The sequence below is a fragment of the Kogia breviceps genome, chromosome 13 (genome assembly GCF_026419965.1).
Source record: "Kogia breviceps isolate mKogBre1 chromosome 13, mKogBre1 haplotype 1, whole genome shotgun sequence".
NCBI classification, from domain to species: domain Eukaryota; kingdom Metazoa; phylum Chordata; class Mammalia; order Artiodactyla; family Physeteridae; genus Kogia; species Kogia breviceps.
Window position 1 is genome coordinate 52,160,014 of NC_081322.1, and position 24,137 is coordinate 52,184,150.

At 37.0% G+C, this 24,137-nt stretch overlaps 1 protein-coding gene across 2 annotated transcripts in view; it reads right to left on the reverse strand.

The window, feature by feature from the left end:
- TBC1D32 (TBC1 domain family member 32) overlaps nucleotides 1-24,137 on the reverse strand; it is a 196,006-nt gene that overhangs the window by 49,192 nt on the left and 122,677 nt on the right. For both annotated transcript variants that reach the window (XM_059083266.2, XM_067011725.1), the window contains exons 27-28: nucleotides 22,001-22,126; nucleotides 5,078-5,161 (exon numbers count right to left, since the gene is read on the reverse strand). In XM_059083266.2, the coding sequence (XP_058939249.1) occupies nucleotides 5,078-5,161; nucleotides 22,001-22,126 (210 nt within the window). The remainder of the gene's footprint in view (nucleotides 1-5,077; nucleotides 5,162-22,000; nucleotides 22,127-24,137) is intronic.

The window sequence follows — 24,137 nt, forward strand, 5'->3', positions numbered from 1 at the left end:
GGTCACACTTTCCACTGAACACCTGTGGCACATACCACACAACCCCTCATTTGACAAAACCTCAATTCAAATAGCATACTTAAAGGCTCTAGCACATTGCCTGAAACAAAGTAGCCAGCTGAAAAATGTCAGTTTTCCATTTCTTTATTTTCTATTTTACCATATGCTGCAAATTATTTAATTCATCATTTTAGGTATATGTCCTATTTCCCCTCCTTGAGGACAGGGTCATTCATATTATATACCTCCTTGCAATTATCGACCATACTCACAAACACGCTCCATAAATGCAAAACAGAAAAGAGCATATTTGCTGAATACCCAAAGGAAGTATAATGGATATTTAACTGTACATATTAAGTATAAAAATATTTTAATAATCAAAAGGTGAAACAATGATATTCTGATATTTTTTCCAACCTTTTGATTAACAACATAAAGAGAAAAAGGATAAAATTAAAATATTTACCACCCTGAAAGGACTACTTAATCTATCATTTCAAAGAAGCAACTTCAGAAGGAAAAAAATCTCCAACTCGTCCCAGGGAAATGAGCTGACAAATGGTTAATGTCTGTTAGGATTTGGAAAGATACTTGTATGGAGTTACAAACTGCAAGTGTGCAGAACTTTATCTGTTTGTCCTCTTTCTTTAAGGGGATAAACAGCCAAACTAATTTGATTTTTCCAGATTTGCAAATTTTATAATGGATTGAAATCCTGAGGGAGCTAACAACAGATGGATGACTGTGCTATTCTAATTTCAGCTACCTTAGGGTTTAGCAAGCTGTCATTTTTAAGAAGCCAATCAATTTCTCATTCAAGAAACATGAAAAAACATTGAATATATCTATCCAGCGTCTGCTTTGAAACACCTTTTATATCAAAACATGGTTTTTGTTTATTTAAAGTAAATAGAGTGAAATTTTATAATAGCAAACCATTGTTCCACCAGCCAAAAAATAAATGATAAAGGATAACAATCAATCAACAGGAAGCCACTTTATCTTCATCTGTACTCTAAAACGCCAGTGGATAGTTGTTCCGCTGGAGCCTTTAAGGAATTTAAATTCACATTCAGGGTTCATCTGCCTAGATAATACATTCAACGAAGCCAACATCTGAGATCTCCCTCAGCATAATTTAGAAATATAACAGAGGGTATTAAATGCATGCACACTGAGCAATCAGCCTTGTTGAGTATTTAGATAACATATACAACATAATGTTAATTTTAGATTATCTATAGAAAATACGACCCAATAGAACGATGTGCCAAAGAGAGCTGCAGAATTTGAAGACCATCATACTGAAGATGAGAGATACCCACTTTGGCCATGCAAATCTCCATGATCACCACTTCTTACTTATTTCCTTTCTTATTCACAGACTTGATCATTAATCCCTGTATGTTTTTCACATACTTTTTCAAGTTTGTTCATAAAGTTGTAATTTTCTTCACCGATGCTTTTCCTCAAAATTCTCTTCACAATTTCTCTCTTCTTCCCTCTGAACCTGTTTCCTGATTTTAAATGTGATGGGTATGCCTACTTCAGAGAGTACAGCTGACCCTTGAACAACGCAAGGGTTAGGGCGCCAACCCCATGCAGAGGCAAAAATCCGAGTATCACTTTACAGCTGGCCCTCTCTATCCTCAGTTCGGCATCCAAGGATTCAACAGACCATGGATTGGTAGTACTGTAGTAAGTATATATTGAACAACATCTGCCTGGAAGTGGACCTGCACGGTTCAAATCCATGTTGTTCAAGGGGTAACTGTAGTTACAGGGTTGAATGATATAATGCACATCAGGTGCCTCAGCACTCTAATTCACAAGCAGTGGTCAACAGCTATCAATTCCCTTCACCTACCTTAATTTCTGTTTAATTCTACCTTGTATTTTCCTCTCATTTCTTTGCTTTCATTTTCTTATGATCACTTTTATCCCTTTCCCAAATCTGCATTAGATGTCACTATGATTTAATTAGGTATATGTCCCTATGTATTTTTGTAAATCCCAATAGATTTAGGATTGTTATACAAATGTATTGTGTGACTATAGATGCTATGTAACAGTATGTGTACGTAATCCAATAAAAATATCTCAAATGCCATATTAAAGATACAGAGGCATCTGAGACCTAATGAAATAATTTAAATTAGCCATATACAATATAATAAATATCAAAATGGTAGTTTAATGTGAATGCAATAGAAGCACAGAGGAGGGACTTCTGACTGGGAATAAGAAGGTAGGTGACATTCTAGCTGCAACTTTACAGTGGAGTTGGACGTTATCATATGGGTGTTATAGGGAGGAAAAAGTTTATCCAGAAGGAACAGAAGGAGCAAAGGTTCAATGATATGAATGCACAGGATGTGTCTGGGCAGTGATGAATAATAGAGCTAAAAAAATTAGTCTGAGCCAGACTGAAAATGTATCTTAAAAATTTTTTTCGTTCTATGGAGATTTGACACACTGTGTCTAACTTGAAAAAATAACACATATTTGAAGGACGGTTTCTTTAGCAAACAGAAAAGTCATGTTACTCTTATGAGGAAGAGGGACAATATCCCATGATGATCTATTATCATGAGCCTATGCTACCTCTCTGTTTTTTCTTCACTGTGTCTTCATTTACTGAGCCCCAGGCACTGCATATTCACCTTTGGGAAATTTTAGTTCTTCACCCTACTTCCTCCTTTACACAGTTACTAAATTCATTGTCCTAAGGTACAGATGAATCAAGTAAAGCTTCTGCTCAGAAATCCTAAATGTTTTAACAGGCAATAGAGTAAACCAACTGGTTGACACAGTATACAAAGCTCTTATCCTTCATTCTTCTATCCATTTCTTCCTTTATTTGTCAAACATTTATTGGCACTGTTACTCTAGGTGCAGAGGATACGACAGGTAAGACAAGGAACTACCTTATAGGAGTGTGCTGTCACGTGAGGAATTAGACATTAAGTCAGAATATGAGAAAAACATGACAAAGAGATGTGTATTGGCTTTATATACTAAGCTGATCATTCAGTAATTTGTATTTTCAGCTCTACTTTCTCCCTAAGTTCCAGATTCAAACAGCCAACATGTACAGCGCATGTCTACTTAAATGTGTAATAAGTATTGGAAACATAACATAAAAGCAAGCTCCTAATCTCCTCTTTGAAACCTATGCTTTACGCATTCTTCCCTATCTCAGTGTTTGGTAATCCCATCCTTCCAGTGGCTCAGATCAATAACTTGGGTCTTTTGACTCCTCTCTCTCCCACCCCATATTCAATCTGTTACCCAATTCTGTGGGTCCTATTTTCAAAATATACCTAGAATCTAAGTACTTCTAACTCCACTGACATCCTCATCCAAGCCACCGCCATTTTTTATCTGTATCTTTTCAATAGCCTCCTAACTCATCTCCCTGCTTTAGCCCTTTGTTCTTCAGTCTTTTCCTGATAGAGCAGCAATAGTGATCTTTTAAAAATGTAAATCAGAGCATGTCACTCCTGTGTTCAAGACCTTGCAATGACTTTAAGAACCCTAGATCAGGGAGTTCCCCAGCAGTCCAGTGGTTAAGACTCCGTCCTTTCATTGCCGAGGGCGCAGGTTCAATCCCTGGTCAGGGAGCTAAGATCCCACAAGCCACACGGTGTGGCCAAAAGAAAAAAAGAAAAAACAAAAAACCTATATCATCCTCTCCTCTCTAACTTCAACACCAACAATCCTTCCCCCTTACTCCTTCTGAGCTGTACTAATCTCCTTCCTAGTCACTTGCTGGAAGTCTCTCCCTCTGGAAACATCCGTGTGTCTTGCTCCCAATTTCTGCTGGTCTGAACACTATTTAACATTGGAACCGCCACCCCCAACTAGCACTCCCTAGACCCCTTCCCTGATCTGCATTTCTCACTTACCACCATACCACTTGACATACTGAATCTTTTTACTTATTTATTGTCTGTCTTCCAATCAGAAGGTAAACACTGTAAAGGCAAGACTTTTTTCTCTTTTGTTAACTGATGTGTCCAAGTGTTTAGAGCAGTTCTATTATATAGCAGAGGAAAATATCCATTTGTTGAAGAAATGAATGTGTATTTGGAGAAGAGAGGGTGAGGTTGGCAATGCTGCTAATAGTTTAGTGCCCCTGAAAAACAAATATGAGGCATGGAGAGAAAGGGATGATGCTAGAGAAGAAAGGAGAAGAGTAACATAAGGCCTTGGGTACCATGATAAGAAGCTTAAACTGTATGCAGTGGTCAATGGTAAGCTTCTAAGAGGTAGAGGAAAGAGTGGGTCAGATTTACACTTCACAGGTCACTCTGAAAGCAGCATAAAGAATACCTCTGAAAAGAAATGAGACTCTAATTAGAGACATCAGGTAAAGAGAATGTTGTAATAACCTAGGCAAAAAGTAATGGTGGCCTAAACTAACATAAAGAAGAATAGAGATAGATATAAGTAGATAAATTTGAGCTATATTAAGAACACAGAATACAGTTTAGTGACTGGGAGGGAACCTAGCTTAGATGGACAGATGACTGCACTGCCCACAAAAATAGACAGTGTAGGAGGAGGATATATCTCAGTGAGGTATGAGAAGGTGGACATTTTGAGCTTGAGGGTTCTTCAGCACATCCAGGTGATGTTTACCGATTAAGCATCTGGAAATACGAGAATGAAGCTTATAGATCTTTGAGTAGAAGAGGTATATTTAGAAGTCATCAGTATATAAGGTGGGTAAAACAGTACAAGCAGATGAGATCACTAGGAGATTATCTCCTAGTGGATAAAAACAGAAGAGTGAAAGACATTGGAAGATATTGCCTTAAGGAAAAACAATGTTATGGGTAGACAGAAAAAAAAAAAAAGGGCTCAAAAACGAAGCTAGAAAGTTACAAGGAAACCCAGACATTTGCACAGAAGAAACTGAAAGATATCTGGAATGTATATGGCACAAAGGGAGAGATTTTTTAGGGTGAAAAAACCTTGTGCATATTTGTGTCTAATTACACTCCTCTACGAAACATTATCTATTTGCACATTGAACACTTTCCAAAATACAAAAATGTTTAAACTGTACCTGTATATTCCACTGAGGGGAAGTAGCATTCAGATGTGCTTTCAGAGAGATGAAGGACAAATTTTTCAAGTAATTCTACTAAAGCTGTAATAAACAAGAGAACAATTAGGATGTTAAAGGTCAAGAACAATATGTGATAGGGCATTTCTAAACCACAGACTAGTAGAAAAAAGTCATCAGAGCTTCTTCACAGTTATGCTCTTAAGGAGGGCCAATTCAAAACATCATTTTAGTATTCATAACAATGTTTCCAATGTAAACTAAATTTTAATAGCTTCACTGAGAACCTATTCAATGTAAAACTGGAAAAGAATCATGTTATCTTTAGATCCTCTAAGGATTACTTCAGAATTTGCTAAATGATTTCAATTCAGAAAAAAAATCACAAATTAGGCTATAATATCTTACCATCATCAGTCACACATGCAGAAAAAAAGTCATGTGAGCTCCAAGACCAGAATCAATGCATAGCTCACATCCCTTTCAAAAGCAGGACATGTGTTTTATGTACTTTGCAACAGACGGTATCTGTTCAAAGCAAGCAGATCAAAAGTAGGCTTGTCAGGAGTTGGGGAGAGGGAAGGATGAACAGGCAGAGCACAGAAGTTTTACGGTAGTGAAACTCTTGTAAGACACTACAATGGTGGATACGCGTCATTAGTATGACATTTGTCAAAATTCATAGAATGTGAAACATCAAAAGTGAACCCTAATGTAAACTTTGGACTCCTGATGATAATGATATGTCAGTGTAGGTTCATCAGTTTTAACAACTGTACCCCTCTGGCATGAGACGTTGAGAGTGGGGGGAGGGGTTGTACATATGTAAGGATAGAACATATGTGGGAACTTTCTGTACTTTCCACTCAACTTTGCTGTGAATCTAAAACTGCTCTAAGTTTATTAATTTAAAGCAGTTGAAAAAGATGCCTGTGAATGTAACAGTATATAAATAATGCCACAGTATTTGCATATATTACTTCCCAAATGGATATAACCAGGTGGATTATAATTAATATGCAATCTAGAATTATTTTTGCTGGAAAGAAATATATCTGGAGGGTAACTGATATGCTTACACTTACAGAAAGTTTTAGTCACCTTTTAAAATTGTGCCCTAGTTATATTCAGGATTCTATGACCTGTATTAACTGAATGAACGCTTTTTCACATCCAAGTGCATTTTAAAGATATAATTCATGAAGGAAAATTAGTGTTCAACATGTCAAAAATGTAAAGTCAAAGAGGAATAACATATGCTTTCCAACAACTATAGGTCTAACAAGCTACATCTCATGATATAGCTTGAGCTATATCTCAAGATAAAAATGAAATTTTTTATTCATGGAACTCTATTCATAGTCTGATTTCAAGTTGAAATGAATATTTAAAAGTATGAAAATGCAATCGTCGAGGATCAGAAAGGACACCAGTATTGTAGATTATTTAAACTTTCAGTTGTTTAGATTGGTTCTATCTTCACATACTTAGGCACAAATTCTCCCACTCTTAGAGAAATCTTCCAATTTTTTTTTTCTATGAACCTATATGTAAATAATGGCCCTTAGGTGAGAGCTTTCAACTTCTACATGTTTATAAGTCACCTAATGCTGTCTCTTGAGATTATAATTTTTCAGAAAGAATGTGTTGATGAAATTTAGATACAATCATTCCTAATAAGGTGTGAGATATACATAGTAACAAAGACTATATAAAATTTTTAAATGGAAATGTCCATTTAAAACTCAACTATAATTATTCTCATTTTAGCACAACCATATGTTTGTTACAAATTATGCATTTAAGTAAAGTGGCTGAGTTAATGGGAAAAGTCACAGCACACTGCCGAACAGTTATTTGAATCCAATGCCTGAAATCAGGTTTAGCCATCAGACAGCTAAACATACGTTAGGGAAGACAAAATACACATCTTTGAAAATGCTAAAACACAATATGATTTGAAACTTAAGAGTCACCAGACTAACTGCAGACTTTGCAAAGCATACTACTTTCCAGCAAGCACTGATATTGAAATATGAAATTATGTTATTAGATCAATATATTGGAGGCTTATAAAGTAATTCTATGCATCCTAAAGATGACATCACTGAACTACCTAGAGAAGGTTCTGAATTTCTGCTGATTCCAATATTTTTGCTTTGCCCAGCAACCCATATGAACAGCACTACACACTTCCAAATATTTTGAGGGATAAGCTACGGCCACAGAACAATGTTAAAAACTAATCCATATATGGTAATTGAACCCATGGCTACAATTTATTGGTACCATCCAACTAACGAAACATAAGTGTAGCTAAACTGCATAATTACTAGAGTGGCTATCTCAGTATGACTCAGTATCTGTCAATTCACTAAAAATTCCATTATCTGCGACTCAAGGAAATTAATTCACATAAAACATTTCTTAACTTTAAGAGTAAATTAACTCCAAGATATTACTATCCAGAAAGTAAACTACAGAATATTGTTTTAAGTGGATTTTTATTTTAAATGACAGACCTGGAATTTCAAAAGGACTTTAAATTAGGAGCTGTCCTTTTAATTATATTTATTCCCTAGGGTTGGACTATAACATTAGTAGACTATGAAACCCAGGTTTAGAATATGTATATAATAAAAGAGGACATGGGTTTTACTGATGAGGAAAAACTGAAGGGCAGCTTGTTCAGGGATACTTGGATATTGACTGTTTTCTCCCTTGGCATTGCCATCGCAACAGCAGCTGGTTCCAAAAAGTTCAATGTTTGTAAACATGCAAAATGTCTCCAGGATTCACTCTTTAATTCTTTCATCTTTTATCACTGCTGGCACATCACCAGATCACAAGACAAATACATTATGCGTGCAGTTTTTTCCCAATCACCATCCTTCATGTAACCACCTGATGTTTGTTCCTGAGCAAACACTTCAGTATTCAGAACTTACCACAGTTCTCATCTCTCTACCCTCCATGACGTCAGAACTCTACTAATGTGTTTCAAGCACTTTACAACCTCACCACATCCAACTATGTTCACTTTCTATACAAATTATAAGCACAGACTATTTTTCTCAATGTTCTCAAATAGTTTATATTCATTCCTTGTTTTTAAAAGAAAGTTTGCACAATTATAGATTAACAGGAGGTTGCAGGCACATGACAGAGGTAGAAAAATTCCTTTATTCCTTTATTTAGGGTAGGTCTGCTGGTGACATATTTTTCACCTGAGAATGTCTTGATTTCCTCAATATTCCTGAAGGCTACTTTCAAAAAACACAGAGTTCAGGTTGACAGTTCTTTGCCTTCAGCTCTTGAATAATGTCATGCCACTTCTTCTGTCCTCCATTTTTTCTAGGGAGAAGTCCACTGTCATTTGCATTGATTTTCCCTTGTAGGTATGGTGTTGTTTCTCCCTCTCTGCTTTCAAGATTTGTCTTAAATTTTCAGAAGTTTGACTATACAGTTGACCTTTGAACAACACGGGGGGATTGGGGTGCCAACCCCCTGCACAGTCAAAAATCATGTATTGGGTTGGCCAAAAGTTTCCTTTGATTTTTAAAGTAAAAATAAGAAACATTTTTCATTTTTGCCAAGAACTTTACTGAGCAACGTATTCACCATTTTGTTCCCCTACTGTCTGCCATTTTTCAGTCAGCTTCATAATTCCATCTTCCCAAAACTTTTTATATTTTTGAGCAAAGAACTGTTCCATGTGCCTTTTACAGTCTGCCAGGGAATTGAAAACTGCTCCATTAAGAGAATTTTGTGAAGACCAAAACAAATGGAAATCTGAAGGTGCAATATCTGGTGAATACGGAGGATGAATCAGAACTTCCCAGCCAAGCTGTTAACAGTTTTGCCTGATCATCAAAAAAACATGCAGTCTTGCATTATCCTGATGGAAAATCATGCATTTTCTGTTGACTAATTCCAGATGCTTTTCTTCGAGCGCTGCTTTCAGTTGGTCTAAATGGGAGCAATACTTGTTGGAATTGTTTGGTTTTCTGGAAAAAGTTCATAATAGAGGACTCTCTTCCAATACCACCATATACACAACATCACCTTCTTTGGATGAAAACCGGCCTTTGGTGTGGTTGGTGGTGGTTCATTTCGCTTGCCTCACAATCTTTTCTGTTCCACATTATTGTACAGTGTCCACTTTTCATCGCCCATCACAATGTTTTAAAAACAATGTTTTCATTACATTTAAGTAGAGAATCTCAAGTGGAAGTACTGTCAAGAAGGCTTTTTTCGCTTATGTGGAATGCAAATATTAAAGCGATTCACATAACCAAACTGGTGCAAATTATTTTCAACACCTGATTTGGATATTTTGAGTATGTCGGCTATCTCCCGTGTGGTATAACGTTGCTTGTTCTCAATTAATGTCTCGATGTGATCGCTATCAACTTCAACTGCGCTACCAGACCCTAGAGCATCATCCAGCAAGAAATCTCCAGCATGAAACGTCACAAACCACTTTTGACACGTTCGATCAGTCACAGCACCTTCTCCATACACTGTACAAATCTTTGTTTGCATTTTGGTTGAGTTTTTACCTTTCTTGAAATAAAGCCTAAGATGTGGTTTTCTTTCATCTTCAATATTAAAATGGCTACACAAAAATTCATCAATTTTGATAAGTTTTTTTTTTAAATGCACGCTGATGTGACAGCTGTCACAATACAGTCTAACAAAATTGTTTTGAATGAAGTTAAAGACAACTAAGTGCTACTGGAGCTATCTTATGGAAAAAAACAAACAAACTTTTTGGCCAACCCAATATAATTTATAGTCTTCGCTCCTTATCCTCATTCACAGATTCAACCAACCTCAGATCATCTAGTACTGTACTTACTACTGAAAAAAAAAAAAACTGTGCATAAGTAGACCTACACAGTTCAACCCTGTGTTGTTTGAGGGTCAACTCTATTGTGTCTTGGTGTGGACTTCTTTGGATCTACCCTCTGAGGTTCTAGAATCCACAGGCTTAGGTCTTTTGCCAAATTTGGAAAGTTTTCAGCCATCATTTTTTCAAATACATTTGTAGTTCCAACCTCTTTCCATGACTCCAATGATGCAAATGTTAGATCTTCTGTTATGGTTCCACAGGACTCTGGGATTCAATCTTTCTTTTTTTAAAAAAATTTTCAGTCTATTTCCTCTCTTAGTATCTTCAAGGTCACTGATTCTTTCCTCTGTCCCCTCTATTTTATTGTTGAGCCCATCCATTGAGCTATTTGGGGAATGGAATTGTTCAGTTCTAAAATTTCCTTTTGCGTTTTCTTTATACATTTCTTTGCTGACACTTTGTATTTTAAAATTTTTTCATGTGTGAAACAAATACACGTGTGGAGGGGAAGGAGAGACGGTGGCCTTATTACCATTGGGTGAGATGGTGAAATTCCTAACTCTCTACCTAGGTGTCCTCTGATACCATCCTATCAGGGAGAGGCAGGGGTGCCTCATTACTGGCAGGTGAGAATAGAAGTCCAGGCTGAACCCCAAGTCTTGTTGGCAATATTTTCTAAAGTGGTGTTTGTCTGGATTTAAAGTGGTCACTATTTACAAATTTTGTCTTGGTAGACTGCCCTTTTTCTGGTCCTTTGGTTAGAGAGAGCAGGCTTTTACTGCCCAGCCCTCATTTTTCTTCCTGCCTCTGTTGGCAATCTTAATTACTCAGCCTAGGATATACAAGGCAAAAAGAAAACCCAAGAAACGTCACCTTTGAGTTGTTCCTTAGGTCCAAAGGTCCCTAGCCAGTCTGCCTTCTCTCCATCTTCCAGAGTCACATATAAAACATATAATATCCAGAAATCTTAGCTGTACACAGGATGAGGGAAAAGGGAAAGATCACCTACTCCATCTTTTAAAAGTAGAAACTATCTCTGTACTTTTTTCGTTATGAATATTTAGACTCCTTAAAGGCTGGATGTAAGTTCCATCATATAAATTAGACAACCACACATAAATTTTTTTTATTCTTAGGCTATTGGAAATCATTCTTTATTCTTATATTATTCATCATGTGATTAATATTGAGTCTTAGAGAATTATCTGCTTGTATCAAGTACAACTGCTTTATAGCCATAAGCAGATAGAAGACAGGCCACTTTAAAGTCCATGGGTACACAACAACTTTGAGTTGTTATGGTATAGCTGAAGCACAGAAGGATTCAGAAGGTGATGGATTAGAAATTGTGCTGAATTCCTCTTTCCCTTGGTTAATTATGCCAAGAAGAGGGTGTATGAAAAAAGGAGCTTTGGTAACAGAAACACACGATGGGCAAATACCACTAGAAGAATGCCATTAAGGCTAGACCAATAACGATATATGATGGTGCTCACAAGGTTAAAGTGAGTGGAAGAACAAAAGAATTGATGCTTTTGCCCCTTTAGCATCAGCCATTAGGGATCCTCCTTTCAGGCCTCAGGCTTTTATCATCATAGCACCTCTTATGCTTTCTTTCATGAGCTTTAATGTCTCTGTTTCTGCTTATAGCAGGCTGTATATGTCTTTTTTTAAAGTGATTTACTAGTGCTTTGACATTATCAGATTATTAAGGATTTTGGTCTCATTACTAAATTATTAAGGATTTTGGTCTCATTACTGTATATTTGAAACAGTAACTGGGTAGGATCCCAGGGGGTCAACTGAGATAAAGGAAAGTGTTATAGGAATCAGATCCATAGATAAATGAGTAGACTGACAAAGTGAAAGAGTGGCATGGACATATATACACTACCAAACGTAAAATAGATAGCTAGTGGGAAGTAGCCGCATAGCACAGGGATATCATCTAGGTGGTTTATGATCACCTAGACGGGTGGGATAGGGAGGGTAGGAGGGAGGGAGGGAGGGAGACATTAAGAGGGAAGAGATATGGGAACATATGTATAACTGATTCACTTTGTTATAAAGCAGAAACTAACACACTATTGTAAAGCAATTATACTCCAATAAAGATATTTTTTAAAATTACTTTGTATAAGCACATTCACTGACATGGAAAATTCTGTACAATACCGTATTGAGTGAAATGGCAAAAGAAAATAGTATGGTAGGTATTACATCTTTTTGGCTAAAAATAACTTAGTGCTAACCTTATCCTTCAGAAATTACAGGTAAATTTCAGTTTCTTCACTTTGTTTATAATTTCTAGTTTTCCTAAAATGATCATGTATTTCACACAATAATTTAGTTGCTAAATGGTTAATACTTGAATTTAAAGTAGTAGCAGAGGACACGGATGAGAAAGACAGATTAAAAAAAAATTAAGAATAAACTCTAAGACATGGTAACCAAGTACGTGAGAGTCAGACGATGAAACAAAGAGAGAAGTCAAAGGGAACCAGGCTGTTTCTTTCAATTACTGTACTAGGTATATACTAGTGACAGCAGTCAGAAAAGAGAATGCAAGAAGAAGCATACACTTCAATACTTTCCATGGCATCTCATATAGATAAAATCTAAATGGCAGGACAAAACGAGAAAACTAGATTAAATGCTCAGAGGAAAATTATATATATATAGCCAGAAGTAAATTTGAAACAAAAATACATCTCCCACTTTTTTTTTAAAGAGGACTCTTGACTCATGTCATCTTATTATCCTAAGTGATTATGTGGAGGCACCTAATGCACACTGTTGCTCAAATTTTGCCCCTAACGTTATTCTCCCCACTGAAAGGAACCAGAATCCCTTGAACTATGTTTAGGAGCCGAAAAAGTGAGTCTAGATGACCTCATTGCTGTTACTATACCAGGATTCTTTCAGAGGAAACAGAAAAATTAAAATTTAAAGGACAAAGAGGCCAGCTTAAACAAAAATTCTTAGGAGTCCAAGTTGTGATAATTTGAGCATTTGAAGTATACAGTTACACAAAATGTATTATAGTTATAAAGCATACCAGTTTCCAACACTTATCAGAAATGTTGTACATGTTATCTAGTGACCAACTCAAATTATATGAATCCTACACTAGAATTCCAGTTATAAACTATATTAGAGAGCAGAAATAGGAAGAACATACTTCGAACATATTTAAAATTGTATATTTATTTATTAGGTCACAAATAAAAGATTAGTGGGAAACAATGATTAGAAGATAATGTGAGAAATAGAAGCTTCTTTTTATAGGGAGACAACTCTACAAAGACAGATATAAGAGCAGAAAAAATTAAGCATGCAATTGATGATGGAATCCAATGTTTAGAATGGATAGACAACAAGGTAAATTCAGGCGAAACTAGAAGTCAATCAGACTTATGGGGACCTTCCTGACAAGAAGAAACTATGTTCTCTCCCAGAGCTGAATGAAACAAACACATGAAAATGAAGGAAATTTATGGAGGCTCAGGGAACATGTCCTAGTTAGTTCTATACTAGGAAAAAGGTCTCAGATATAGTTGGGGGTGGGGTGAAAAATACTCACAGACCAAAAATAAGGTCATGAAAAGGAAAAATCTGACACATGTTTTAAAAAATTAACTTCGGCCTGTGAGCTCCAGGTCATATAATCTATCGCTTTTCCTAGTGACTCATTACAAGTGAGTGCAAGAATGTCATGCAATTAAACATCTACATTGTCTCACGTTCTTAAAAGCTAAAAGCCGGGAAAGAAAACTCTGGAAACAGCAGGAGCCCAAGCCAGAGAAAGTTGGAAATTTTCTCTCCTGACTGCTGTTTAGATGCCCTGGGTTTAAATCAATTTGGGAAGACTACTGATGGATTGTTTGCCCCCTCCTTACCACTACCTACAAAGGACAGTAGCTGCCCATAGTGGGGAACAAAACAGGGAGTCAACAAGTAGGTTCTCTGTAAGTTTCTTGTTAACTGAATTTCCTTTGTCTACCTCCTTTTGGATTCAGATCATATAATTTATAGAGAAATTAAAACTAATTCATTCACTCATTATTATAATTATGAAAAAATATTAATGAAGGTCCATGGTATTTATTATGCATTGCAGAGTCTTATGTAGAGATTTTGGGGAGAAAATGCAGCAAAGGTAATGATCATTTAAAAATCTTTGGTTCTTGATAACTGTAGATTGCTTATATTTAAAACCCAAGTTGACCAAGACCTTCAAGGTAACAGATGAGAAAGACATGGAGATCACCTTCCTCCCCACAAATACATCAGAAATACATCTACATGTGGAACAACTCCTACAGAACACCTACTGAACGCTGGCAGACCCCAGACTTCCCAAAAGGCAAGAAACTCCCCATGTACCTGGGTAGGGCAAAGAAAAAAGTAAAAAACAGAGACAAAAGAATAGGGAGGGGACCTGCACCTCTGGGAGGGAGCTGTGAAGGAGGAAAAGTTTCCACACACTAGGAAGTCCCTTCACTGGCAGAGACAGGGGGTGGCAGGGGGGAGCTTCAGAGCCATGGACGAGAGCACAGCAACAGGGGTGCGGAGGGCAAAGCAGAGAGATTCCCGCACAGAGGATCGGTGCCGACCAGCACTCAGCAGCCCGAGAGGCTTCTCTGCTCACCCCCCCGGGGCAGGTGGGGGCTGGGAGCTGAGGCTCGGGCTTTGGAGGTCAGATCCCAGGTAGAGGACTTGGGTTGGCTGAGTGAACACAGCCTGAAGGGGGCTAGAGCGCCACAGCTAGCTGGGAGGGAGTCCAGGGAAAGGTCTGGACCTGTCGAAGAGGCAAGAGACCATTGTTTCAGGGTGCGCGAAGAGAGGGGATTCAGAGCACCACCTAAACGAGCTCCCAGGCTATCAGCTCGGACAGCAGAGATGGGCATAAGATGCTAAGGCTGTTGCTGCCACCAACAAGAAGCCTGTGTGCAAGCACAGGTCACTAACCATACCTCCCCGCCTGGAAGCCTGTGCAGCCCGCCACTGCCAGGGTCCTGTGATCCAGGGACAACTTCCACGGGAGAAGACATGGTGCACCTCAGGCTGGTGCAACATCATTCCGGCCTCTGCCGCCACACGCTCACCCCGTATTCCGTACTCCTCCCTCCCGCTGGCCTGAGTGAGCCAGAGGTGCCTAATCAGCTGCTCCATTAACCCCGTCCTGTCTGGGTGGGAAAAGACACCCTCAGGCAACCTACACATAGAGGCGGGGCCAAACCCAAAGCTGAACTCTGGGAGCTCTGCTAACAAAGAGAAAGGGAAATGTCTCCCAGCAGCCTCAGGAGCAGCGGATTAAATCTCCACAATCAGCTTGATGTGCCCTGCATCTGTGGAATACCTGAACAGACAACGAATCATCCCCAAATTGAGGCGGTAGATTTGGGGAGCAACCGTAGACTTTGGGTTTGCTTTCTGCAGCTAATTTATTTCTGTTCTCATGTTTATCTTAGGTCAGTATTTAGAATTTATTATCATTGCTAGATATGCTTATTGATTTGGCTGCTCTCTTCCTTTTTTTTTTAATATAGATATAAATATATTTTTTCCTTTTTCTCTTTTTGTCAGTGTGTATGTGTATGCTTCTTTGTGTGATGTTGTCTGTATAGCTTTGCTTTTACCATTTCTCCTAGGGTTCTGTCTGTCCTTTTTTCTTTTTTTAGTATAATTTTTAGTGCTTGTTATCATTGGTGGATCTGTTTTTTCTTTGGTTGCTTCCTTCTTTTTTTCTTTTTTTTTTTTTACTTAAATTTTAAAAAAAAATTATTTTAATAACTTAATTTCTTTCTTTCTTTCTTTCTCCCTTTTCTTCTGAGCTGTGTGGCTGGCAGGGTCTTCATACTCCGGCCAGGTGTCAGGTTTGTGCCTCTGAGGTGACAGAGCCGAGTTCAGGACACTGGACCACCAAAGACCTCCCAGCTCCATATAATAAATGGTGAAAGCTCTCCCAGAGATATCCATCTCAATGCTAAGACCCAGCTCCACTGAACGACCAGAAAGCTACAGTGCTGGACATCCTATGCCAAACAACTAGCAAGACAGGACCACGACCCCACCCATTAGCAGAGAGGTTGCCTAAAATCATTATAAGGTCAAAGACACCCCAAAACACACTACTGGAATTGGGCCTGACCACCAGAAAGACAAGATATTGCCTCATCCACCAGAACAGAGGCACCAGTCACATCCACCAGGAAGCCTATACAACCCACTGAACCAACCTCAGCCAATGGGGGCAGACACCAAAAACAATGGGAAAGACGAACCTGCAGCTTGTGAAACGAGACTCCAAACACAGTAAGATAGGGAAAATGAGAAGACAGAGAAACAAACAGCACATGAAGGAGCAGGGTAAAAACCCACCAGACCAAACAAATGAAGAAGACATAATCAGTCTACCTGAAAAATAATTCAGAGTAATGAGAGTAGACATGATCCAAAATTGTGTAAATAGAATGGAGGAAATACAAGAAACATTTAACAAGGACCTAGATGAACTAAAGAGCAAACAATGATGAACAACACAATAAATGAAATTAAAATTCTCTAGAAGAATAACTGAGGCAGAAGAACAGATAAGTGACCTGGAATATAAAATAGTGGAAATAACTACCACAGAACAGAATAAAGAAAAAAGAATGAAAAGAATTGAGGACAGGCTCAGAGACCTCTGGGACAACATTAAATGCACCAACATTTGAATTTTAGGGGTCCCAGAAGAGGAAGAGAAAAAGAAAGGGACTAGAAAATACCTGAAGAGATTATAGTTGAAAATTTCCCTAACATGGGAAAGGAAATGGTCAATCAAGTCCAGAAAGTGCAGAGTGTCCCATACAGGATAAATCCAAGGAGAAACATGCCAAGACACATATCAATCAAATTATCAAAACTTAAATCCAAAGAAAAAATATTAAAAGCAGTAAGGGAAAAACAACAAATAACATACAGGGAATCCCCATAAGGTTAACAGCTGATCTTTCAGGATAAATTCTACAAGCCAGAAGGGAGTAGCAAGACATATTAAAAGTGATGAAAGGGAAAAACCTGCAACCAAGATTACTCTACCCAGCAAGGATCTCATTCAGATTCAAGAGTGAAATTAAAACCTTTACAGACAAGCAAATGCTAAGAGAATGCAGCACCAACAAACCAGCTTTAAAACAAATGCTAAAGGAACTTCTCTAGGCAGGAAACACAAGAGAAGGAAAAGATCTATAATAACGAACCCAAAACAATTAAGACAATGGTAACAGGAACATAAATATCAATAACTACGTTAAATGTAAATGGGTTAAATGCTCCCACCAAAAGACATAGACTGGCTGAATGGATACAAAAATGAGACCAGTATATACACTGTCTACAAGAGACCCACTTCAGACCTAGGGACACATAAAGTATGGGAAAGGAAAAAGACATTCCATGCAAATGGAAATCAAAAGAAAGCTGGAGTAGCAATTCTCATATCAGACAAAATAGACTTTAAAACAAAGACTATTACAAGAGACAAAGAAGAACACTACATAATGATAAAGGGATCAATTGAAGAAGAAGATATAACAATTGTAAATATTTATGCACCCAACATAGGAGCACCTCAATTCATAAGGCAAATGCTAACAGCCATTAAAGGGGAAATCAACAGTAACACAATCAGAGTAGGGGACTTTAACACCCCACTTTCACCAATGGACAGATCATGCAAAATGAAACAAAATAAGGAAACACAAGCTTTAAATGATAAATTAAACAAGATGGGCTTAACTGATATTTATAGGACATTCCCCGCCAAAACAGCAGAATACACTCTCTTCTCAAGTGCTCATGGAACATTCTCCAGAATAGAGCATATCTTGGGTCACAAATCAAGCCTTGGTAAATTTAGGAAAAGTGAAATTGTACCAAGTATCTTTTCTGACCACAACGCTATGAGACTACATTATCAATTACAGGAAAAAAATCTATAAAAAATACAAATACATGGAGGCTAAACAATATACTACTAAATAACCAAGAGATCACTGAAGAAATCAAAGAGGAAAACAAAAACTACCTAGAAACAAATGACAATGAAAACACGATGACCCAAAACCTATGGGATGCAGCAAAAGCACTTCTAAGAGGGAAGTTTACACCAATACAATCATACCGCAAGAAAAAAAAATCTCAAATAAACAACCTAACCTTACATCTAAAGCAATTAGAGAAAGAAGAACAAAAAAACCCCCAAAGTTATCAGAAGGAAAGAAATCATAAAGATCAGATCAGAAATAAATGAAAAAGAAATGAAGGAAACAATAGCAAAGATCAATAAAACTAAATGCTGGTTCATTGAGAAGATAAACAAAATTGATAAACCATCAGTCGGACCCATCAAGAAAAAAAGGGAGAAGACACGAAACAGAATTAGAAATGAAAAAAGAGAAGTAACAATTGACACTGCAAAAATAGAAAGCATCATGAGAGATTACTACAAGCAACTATATGCCAATAAAATGGACAACCTGGAAGAAACTGACACATTCTTAGAGAAGCACAACCTTCCGAGACTGAAACAGGAAGAAAGAGAATATTAAACACACCAATTACAAGCACAGAAATTGAGACTGTGATAAAAAATCTTCCAACAAACAAAAGCCCAGGACCAGATGGCTTCACAGGCGAATTCTATCAAACATGTAGAGAAGAGCTAACACCTATCCTTCTCAAACTCTTCCAAAATATAGCAGAGGGAAGAACACTCCCAAACTCATTCTATGAGGCCACCATCACCCTGATACCAAAACCAGACAAAGATGTCACAAAGAAAGAAAACTACAGGCCAATAACACTGATGAACAAACATGCAAAAATCCTCAACATACTAGCAAACAGAATCCAACAGCACATTAAAAGGATCATACACCATGATCAAGTGGGGTTTATCCCAGGAATGCAAGGATTCCTCAATATACACAAATCAATGTCATACACCATATTAACAAACTGAAGGAGACAAAACATATGATCATCTCAATAGATGCAGAAAAAGCTTCCGACAAAATTCAATACCATTTATGATAAAAACCCTCCAGAAAGTAGGCATAGAGGGAACTTACCTCAACATAATAAAGGCCATATATGACAAACCCACAGCCAACATCATCCTCAATGGTGAAAACCTGAAACCATTTCCCCTAAGATCAGGAACAAGACAAGGTTGCCCACTCTCACCACTATTATTCAACATGGGATCTAATGAAACTTAGAAGCCTTTGCACAGCAAAGGAAACCATAAACAAGAGGAAAAGACAACCCTCAGAATGGGAGAAAATATTTGCAAATAAAGCAACTGACAAAGGATTAATCTCCAAAATATACAAGCAGTTCATGCAGCTCAGTATCAAAAAAGCAAACAACCCAATTCAAAAATGGGCAGAAGACCTAAATAGACATCTCTCCAAAGAAGATATACAGATTGCCAACAGACACATGAAAGGATGCTCAACATCACTAATCATTAGAGAAATGCAAATCAAGACTACAATGAGGTATCACCTCACACCAGTCCGAATGGCCATCATCAAAAAATCTACAAACAATAAACAATGGCGAGGATGTGGAGAAAAGGGAACCTTGCACTGCTGGTGGAAATGTAAACTCATACAGCCACTATGGAGAACAGTATGGAGGTTCCTTAAAAAACTAAAAATAGAATTACCATACGACCCAGCAATCCCACTACTGGGCATACACCCTGAGCAAACCATAATTCAAAATGAGTCATGTACCACAATGTTCATTGCGGCTCTATTTACAATAGCCAGGACATGGAAGCAACCTAAGTGTCCATCGACAGATGAATGGATAAAGATGATGTGGCACATATATACAATGGAATATTACTCAGCCATAAAAAGAAACAAAATTGAGTTATTTGTAGTGAGGTGGATGGACCTAGAGACTGTCATACAGAGTGAAGAAAGTCAGAAAGAGAAAAACAAATACCATATGCTAACACTTATATATGGAATCTAAAAAAAAAGTGGTTATGAAGAACTTAGGGGCAGGACAGGAATAAAGAGGCAGATGTAGAGAATGGACTTGCAGACATGGGGAGGGGGAAGGGTAAGCTGGGAGGAAGTGAGAGAGTGGCATGCACTAATATATACTACCAAATGTAAAAGAGATGGCTAGTGGGAAGCAGCTTCATAGCACAGGGAGATCAGCTTGGTGCTTTGTGACCACCTAGAAGGGTTGGATAGGGAGGGTGGGAGGGAGACACAAGATGGAGGAGGTATTGGGATATATATTATATATATACATATAGCTGATTCACTTTGTTATGAAGCAGAGTACACACCACTGTAAAGCAATTATATTCCAATAAAGATGTTTAAAAAAAAAAAGAAAAGCCAAGTTGAACCAGACTATAGAGCCAGATGTATATGTGCATGCACACAGACAAATAAGCATGCCTGCCTTACAAAAGCATTTATTTGTTTAGTATTTCTGCACCTTACCCCCCCCCCAAATTAGTTCATCTTAGCTTACAGACAGAAAACAAGTATGCTATGAGACTGGAGATATTAAAAACTTTTATCATCTTCTATCTCAATGAGTATTACGCTCACCTGGGTTTACTTAATAAATGTTGTTTGCCTCCCACGTGGAAAACATTAAGTAGTAAAGAGAAGGTGCAAAGAGGTAGTATCCAAACTGATAATGAGCTCCAGTTTTTGATTCAGATTGCTTGAATTCACTTCTTGGGTCTGCCACTGTGAACTTAGCTCGTTTGTTATCTAACATTTCCAGGCTTTTGTTTCTTTATCCGTAAAATGCAGACTACCTTATAAAGTTGCTGTTAAAAGTAACTGAATTTTGTGTAACCTACTAGACCTTGCTGGGCAGAGTGGTCAAGAACTACTTTTGAAAGTGGCTCAAAATCTAACAGTGGACACTGTATCAGAGTAATGTAGAACTAAGGTCAAATCCTGTGGGAAGTGCCCCAAGATTACAAATAGAACAGTTTTAATGGTAATGTTCTACTTGTTTATGTTGTTTCAGAGTCATGGATAGGACTGAACAGGTGATTTCTCTTGTCTTATCACCATCCCTGTAAGAGAGAAACTCAGAAAACTACACCTTTACTTACTGTGTTTAAACTGAAAAATATTCCAAGCTGCTACTTTCTCATTTTGTTCTGTACCTTTTGGCATTTGCAAAACCTATTTTAAATATTTTCTATTATGCAACAAGTGATAAATATATATTTCTAATAGCTATTTTTAAAATATTTGGGGGCGTATAAAACAGGTGAACTCATTTTACACTAAAATTTTGGAGAATAATGTTTGATTTCCTGCCCATATATATCATATTCCCTGAAAATATAATTTCTCCAACAAAATATAAACTTATTTTTATTTCCCATTTTTAATTTTATAGCAAATGATATAAACATGAAAACCATAAAGCATGGCTAATAAAGAGGCCAATTATTTTTAAATTATAGCTTTCAAGAAATCTAGCTTATACTGACATTAGAACTTTTTTCTTAGATTATCTTTATTTAAGATAGTTAATTAAAACATGATAATTTTATGAAGCATGCACACATAAATATCTGAACATAAAACAACTTGCTTGCTGGTTTAGACAACATTGCTATCCCCCCCACACACACCCAAATTTCCTTACAAGTCACTAAATTTATTTGGCTAGATGTGGCGGCGTTTCAAAATATGTCAAAACATTCAATAAAGTTCCAAAAACATAGCAGTATGGTATAGCTAGGTGAAAGCTAGTGAAACCTAGCAAACTGTTACCTAGGCAAAGGTAGATTTAGCTTCCAAGGCCTCTGAAACAGTACTAAAAGAAAGCTGAGTAATTTCTCAAATTTTAATTTTTGTTCTCCAGGACCACAAATTTCTCAGAAGTCAATGGACTTCTGGAATTAATATCATGTATTCTAGATATGATATGCCAGTACTAATCTTCAGGAAAACACAGCTTCTGTTAATATACTCTTCAAGCCAAAAAACTCACAAAAATTAAAACATACTCACCATCTCCACTGATTATATCAGGTTTGGCCTTCATCATTTTGCAAAATTGTCTTCGGCAGTTTTCTATCCACTCACTTTGCTTATCAGACATTTTGAAGTGCAAAAGAAGTTTGCCAAGATCATTGTCTAATAAGAAAGATGACTTGTTATGTTAACAAAACATGCTAGATACACTGAAAAATAAGTATTCAACTTAATTATGTAAACAGTTACAAGTTCCAGAAAAAGTATTTTATTTTATCTAGACAGACAAGGTCACTTGTCCTCATGAAACTTACATGTCATAAAGCGTGTGTGTGTGTGTGTGTGTGTGCCTGTGTGTATGCATATACAATATATACACAGATAGGAGTATAACTGAGCATAATCAAGACATACATAAGAAGTGTATATAACAAAACAAAACAAAGACATACATATCATTCCAATGGTCTAAACTGGTTTTATTTAGTCCTAAAAAAGCAGCTACATATCCTCACACAGTCCTCACGGTCATCATATATAAAATTGTATGATTAAGTATATAAATCATAATTTATGTAACTATTTCCGTATTTGACAATTAGGTCACTAAAAATCCTTCTCATATCAAAGCTACAGACATATTCTTTCATACAATCATGAGTATACAAATATACCAAACATATGTACACTCATAAATATACACATAAACCAGAAAGAACTGTTTGTTGCAAGAATGTATAATTCTGATATTTAGTACTAATCTAATTTATTCTCTTTAAATATCAAGACCAGAATGATTCTGTAATATTTCATAAATGGCCTCAATCAGAAGCAATATCTAGAGAAAAATGAAACTGATTTAGTCAAAGGAGAAAATTATTATTTTTAATAAAGATTCTCAAAACCTTTAAACAAGAAATATCAAAGCTGATAATTTTGTTGAAAAGTATATTATTAACAGCAGAGTATTAATGTTAAATGCATCTCAATATAAGTTAGGTAATAAAAGACAACTGAACAGCATTAAAATGGAATTTTTATAGTTTCCATTTAGAATATCTACATTACTTATTTCCCAAGAACAAACTATCTAGAACCTATTAAGAATCACTAATGGTTTGTACCTCTTAATCCCCTTCACTGATCTTGCCTCACCCCCCATAGGTGTAAAGTAAGATACAAGGATATAATTACAGCACAGAGAATGTAGCCAATATCTTATAAAAACTTTATATGGAGCATAGTCTATAAAAATACTGAATCACTATGTGGTACACCTGAAACTAATATAATACTGTTAAGAGTCAGTTATATTGCTATAAAAAATCACTAGCGGCACATGACTGGAAAGACAAGTGCAGTTTGTTTTTCATCTTTGTTTCCTTCTGTCATTCTTTCTATCCATGTGTAAGCCTGTCTTTTATAACCACCACCATCTCCTTCAAATAGAGAATGTCCATACAGCTCTTCTGTAAATTACCTGCTTTTTAAAAATCCTGTTATCTTTTCCCTCTTCCCTCCTGCTCTACAGCCTCATCTTGCTCTCCTGTCTCTCTCCTTTCACATTTGCTATTCTATTTTGCTTTTTCATCTCATTCTAAGGAAAAGAGCACAGGCACTAGACTGTAAACAATTCTGAAGCAGCAAATGTGGTATGCATCTGAATCTACTAACTGGTAGAAAGGCTAAAGGGCACAATTTAGTATCTGGAAATTTTATTTGAGACAATAAACAAATGCTGAGCTGGAGACAGAATGCCTGCAAGACTCCTAGAGAGACAACTTTGTATGCTCATAACCTCTGGTTATCGCTTCCCCCAGCTCTCAGTGGAAGTGTGAGCTCTTCAAAATGCAACAAAACAGCTAAAAATATTTAGTGATTTGATATGTTTATTGAAAATTTGTATCTGTGATGTTACCAAGTTTGAGGGAAACAGTTCCTTTATTCCACCCCCCCCTCTAAATTTGGAACCAAATGCAAAGTAGACAGGAGTAGATAAATGGAGTTCAAAATATCAGTGCTAGTACTATAACAGCTAAATTAGGCACCATAACTTGGATCTCCTGCCACATAGACTTACAAGTATCTCCCCTGCACTGAATATATTCAATCACAGACAATGACAGACAACCAAAGGCCTCTCCTGACTGCTCTTGTTAGGAAAGGTATGAGT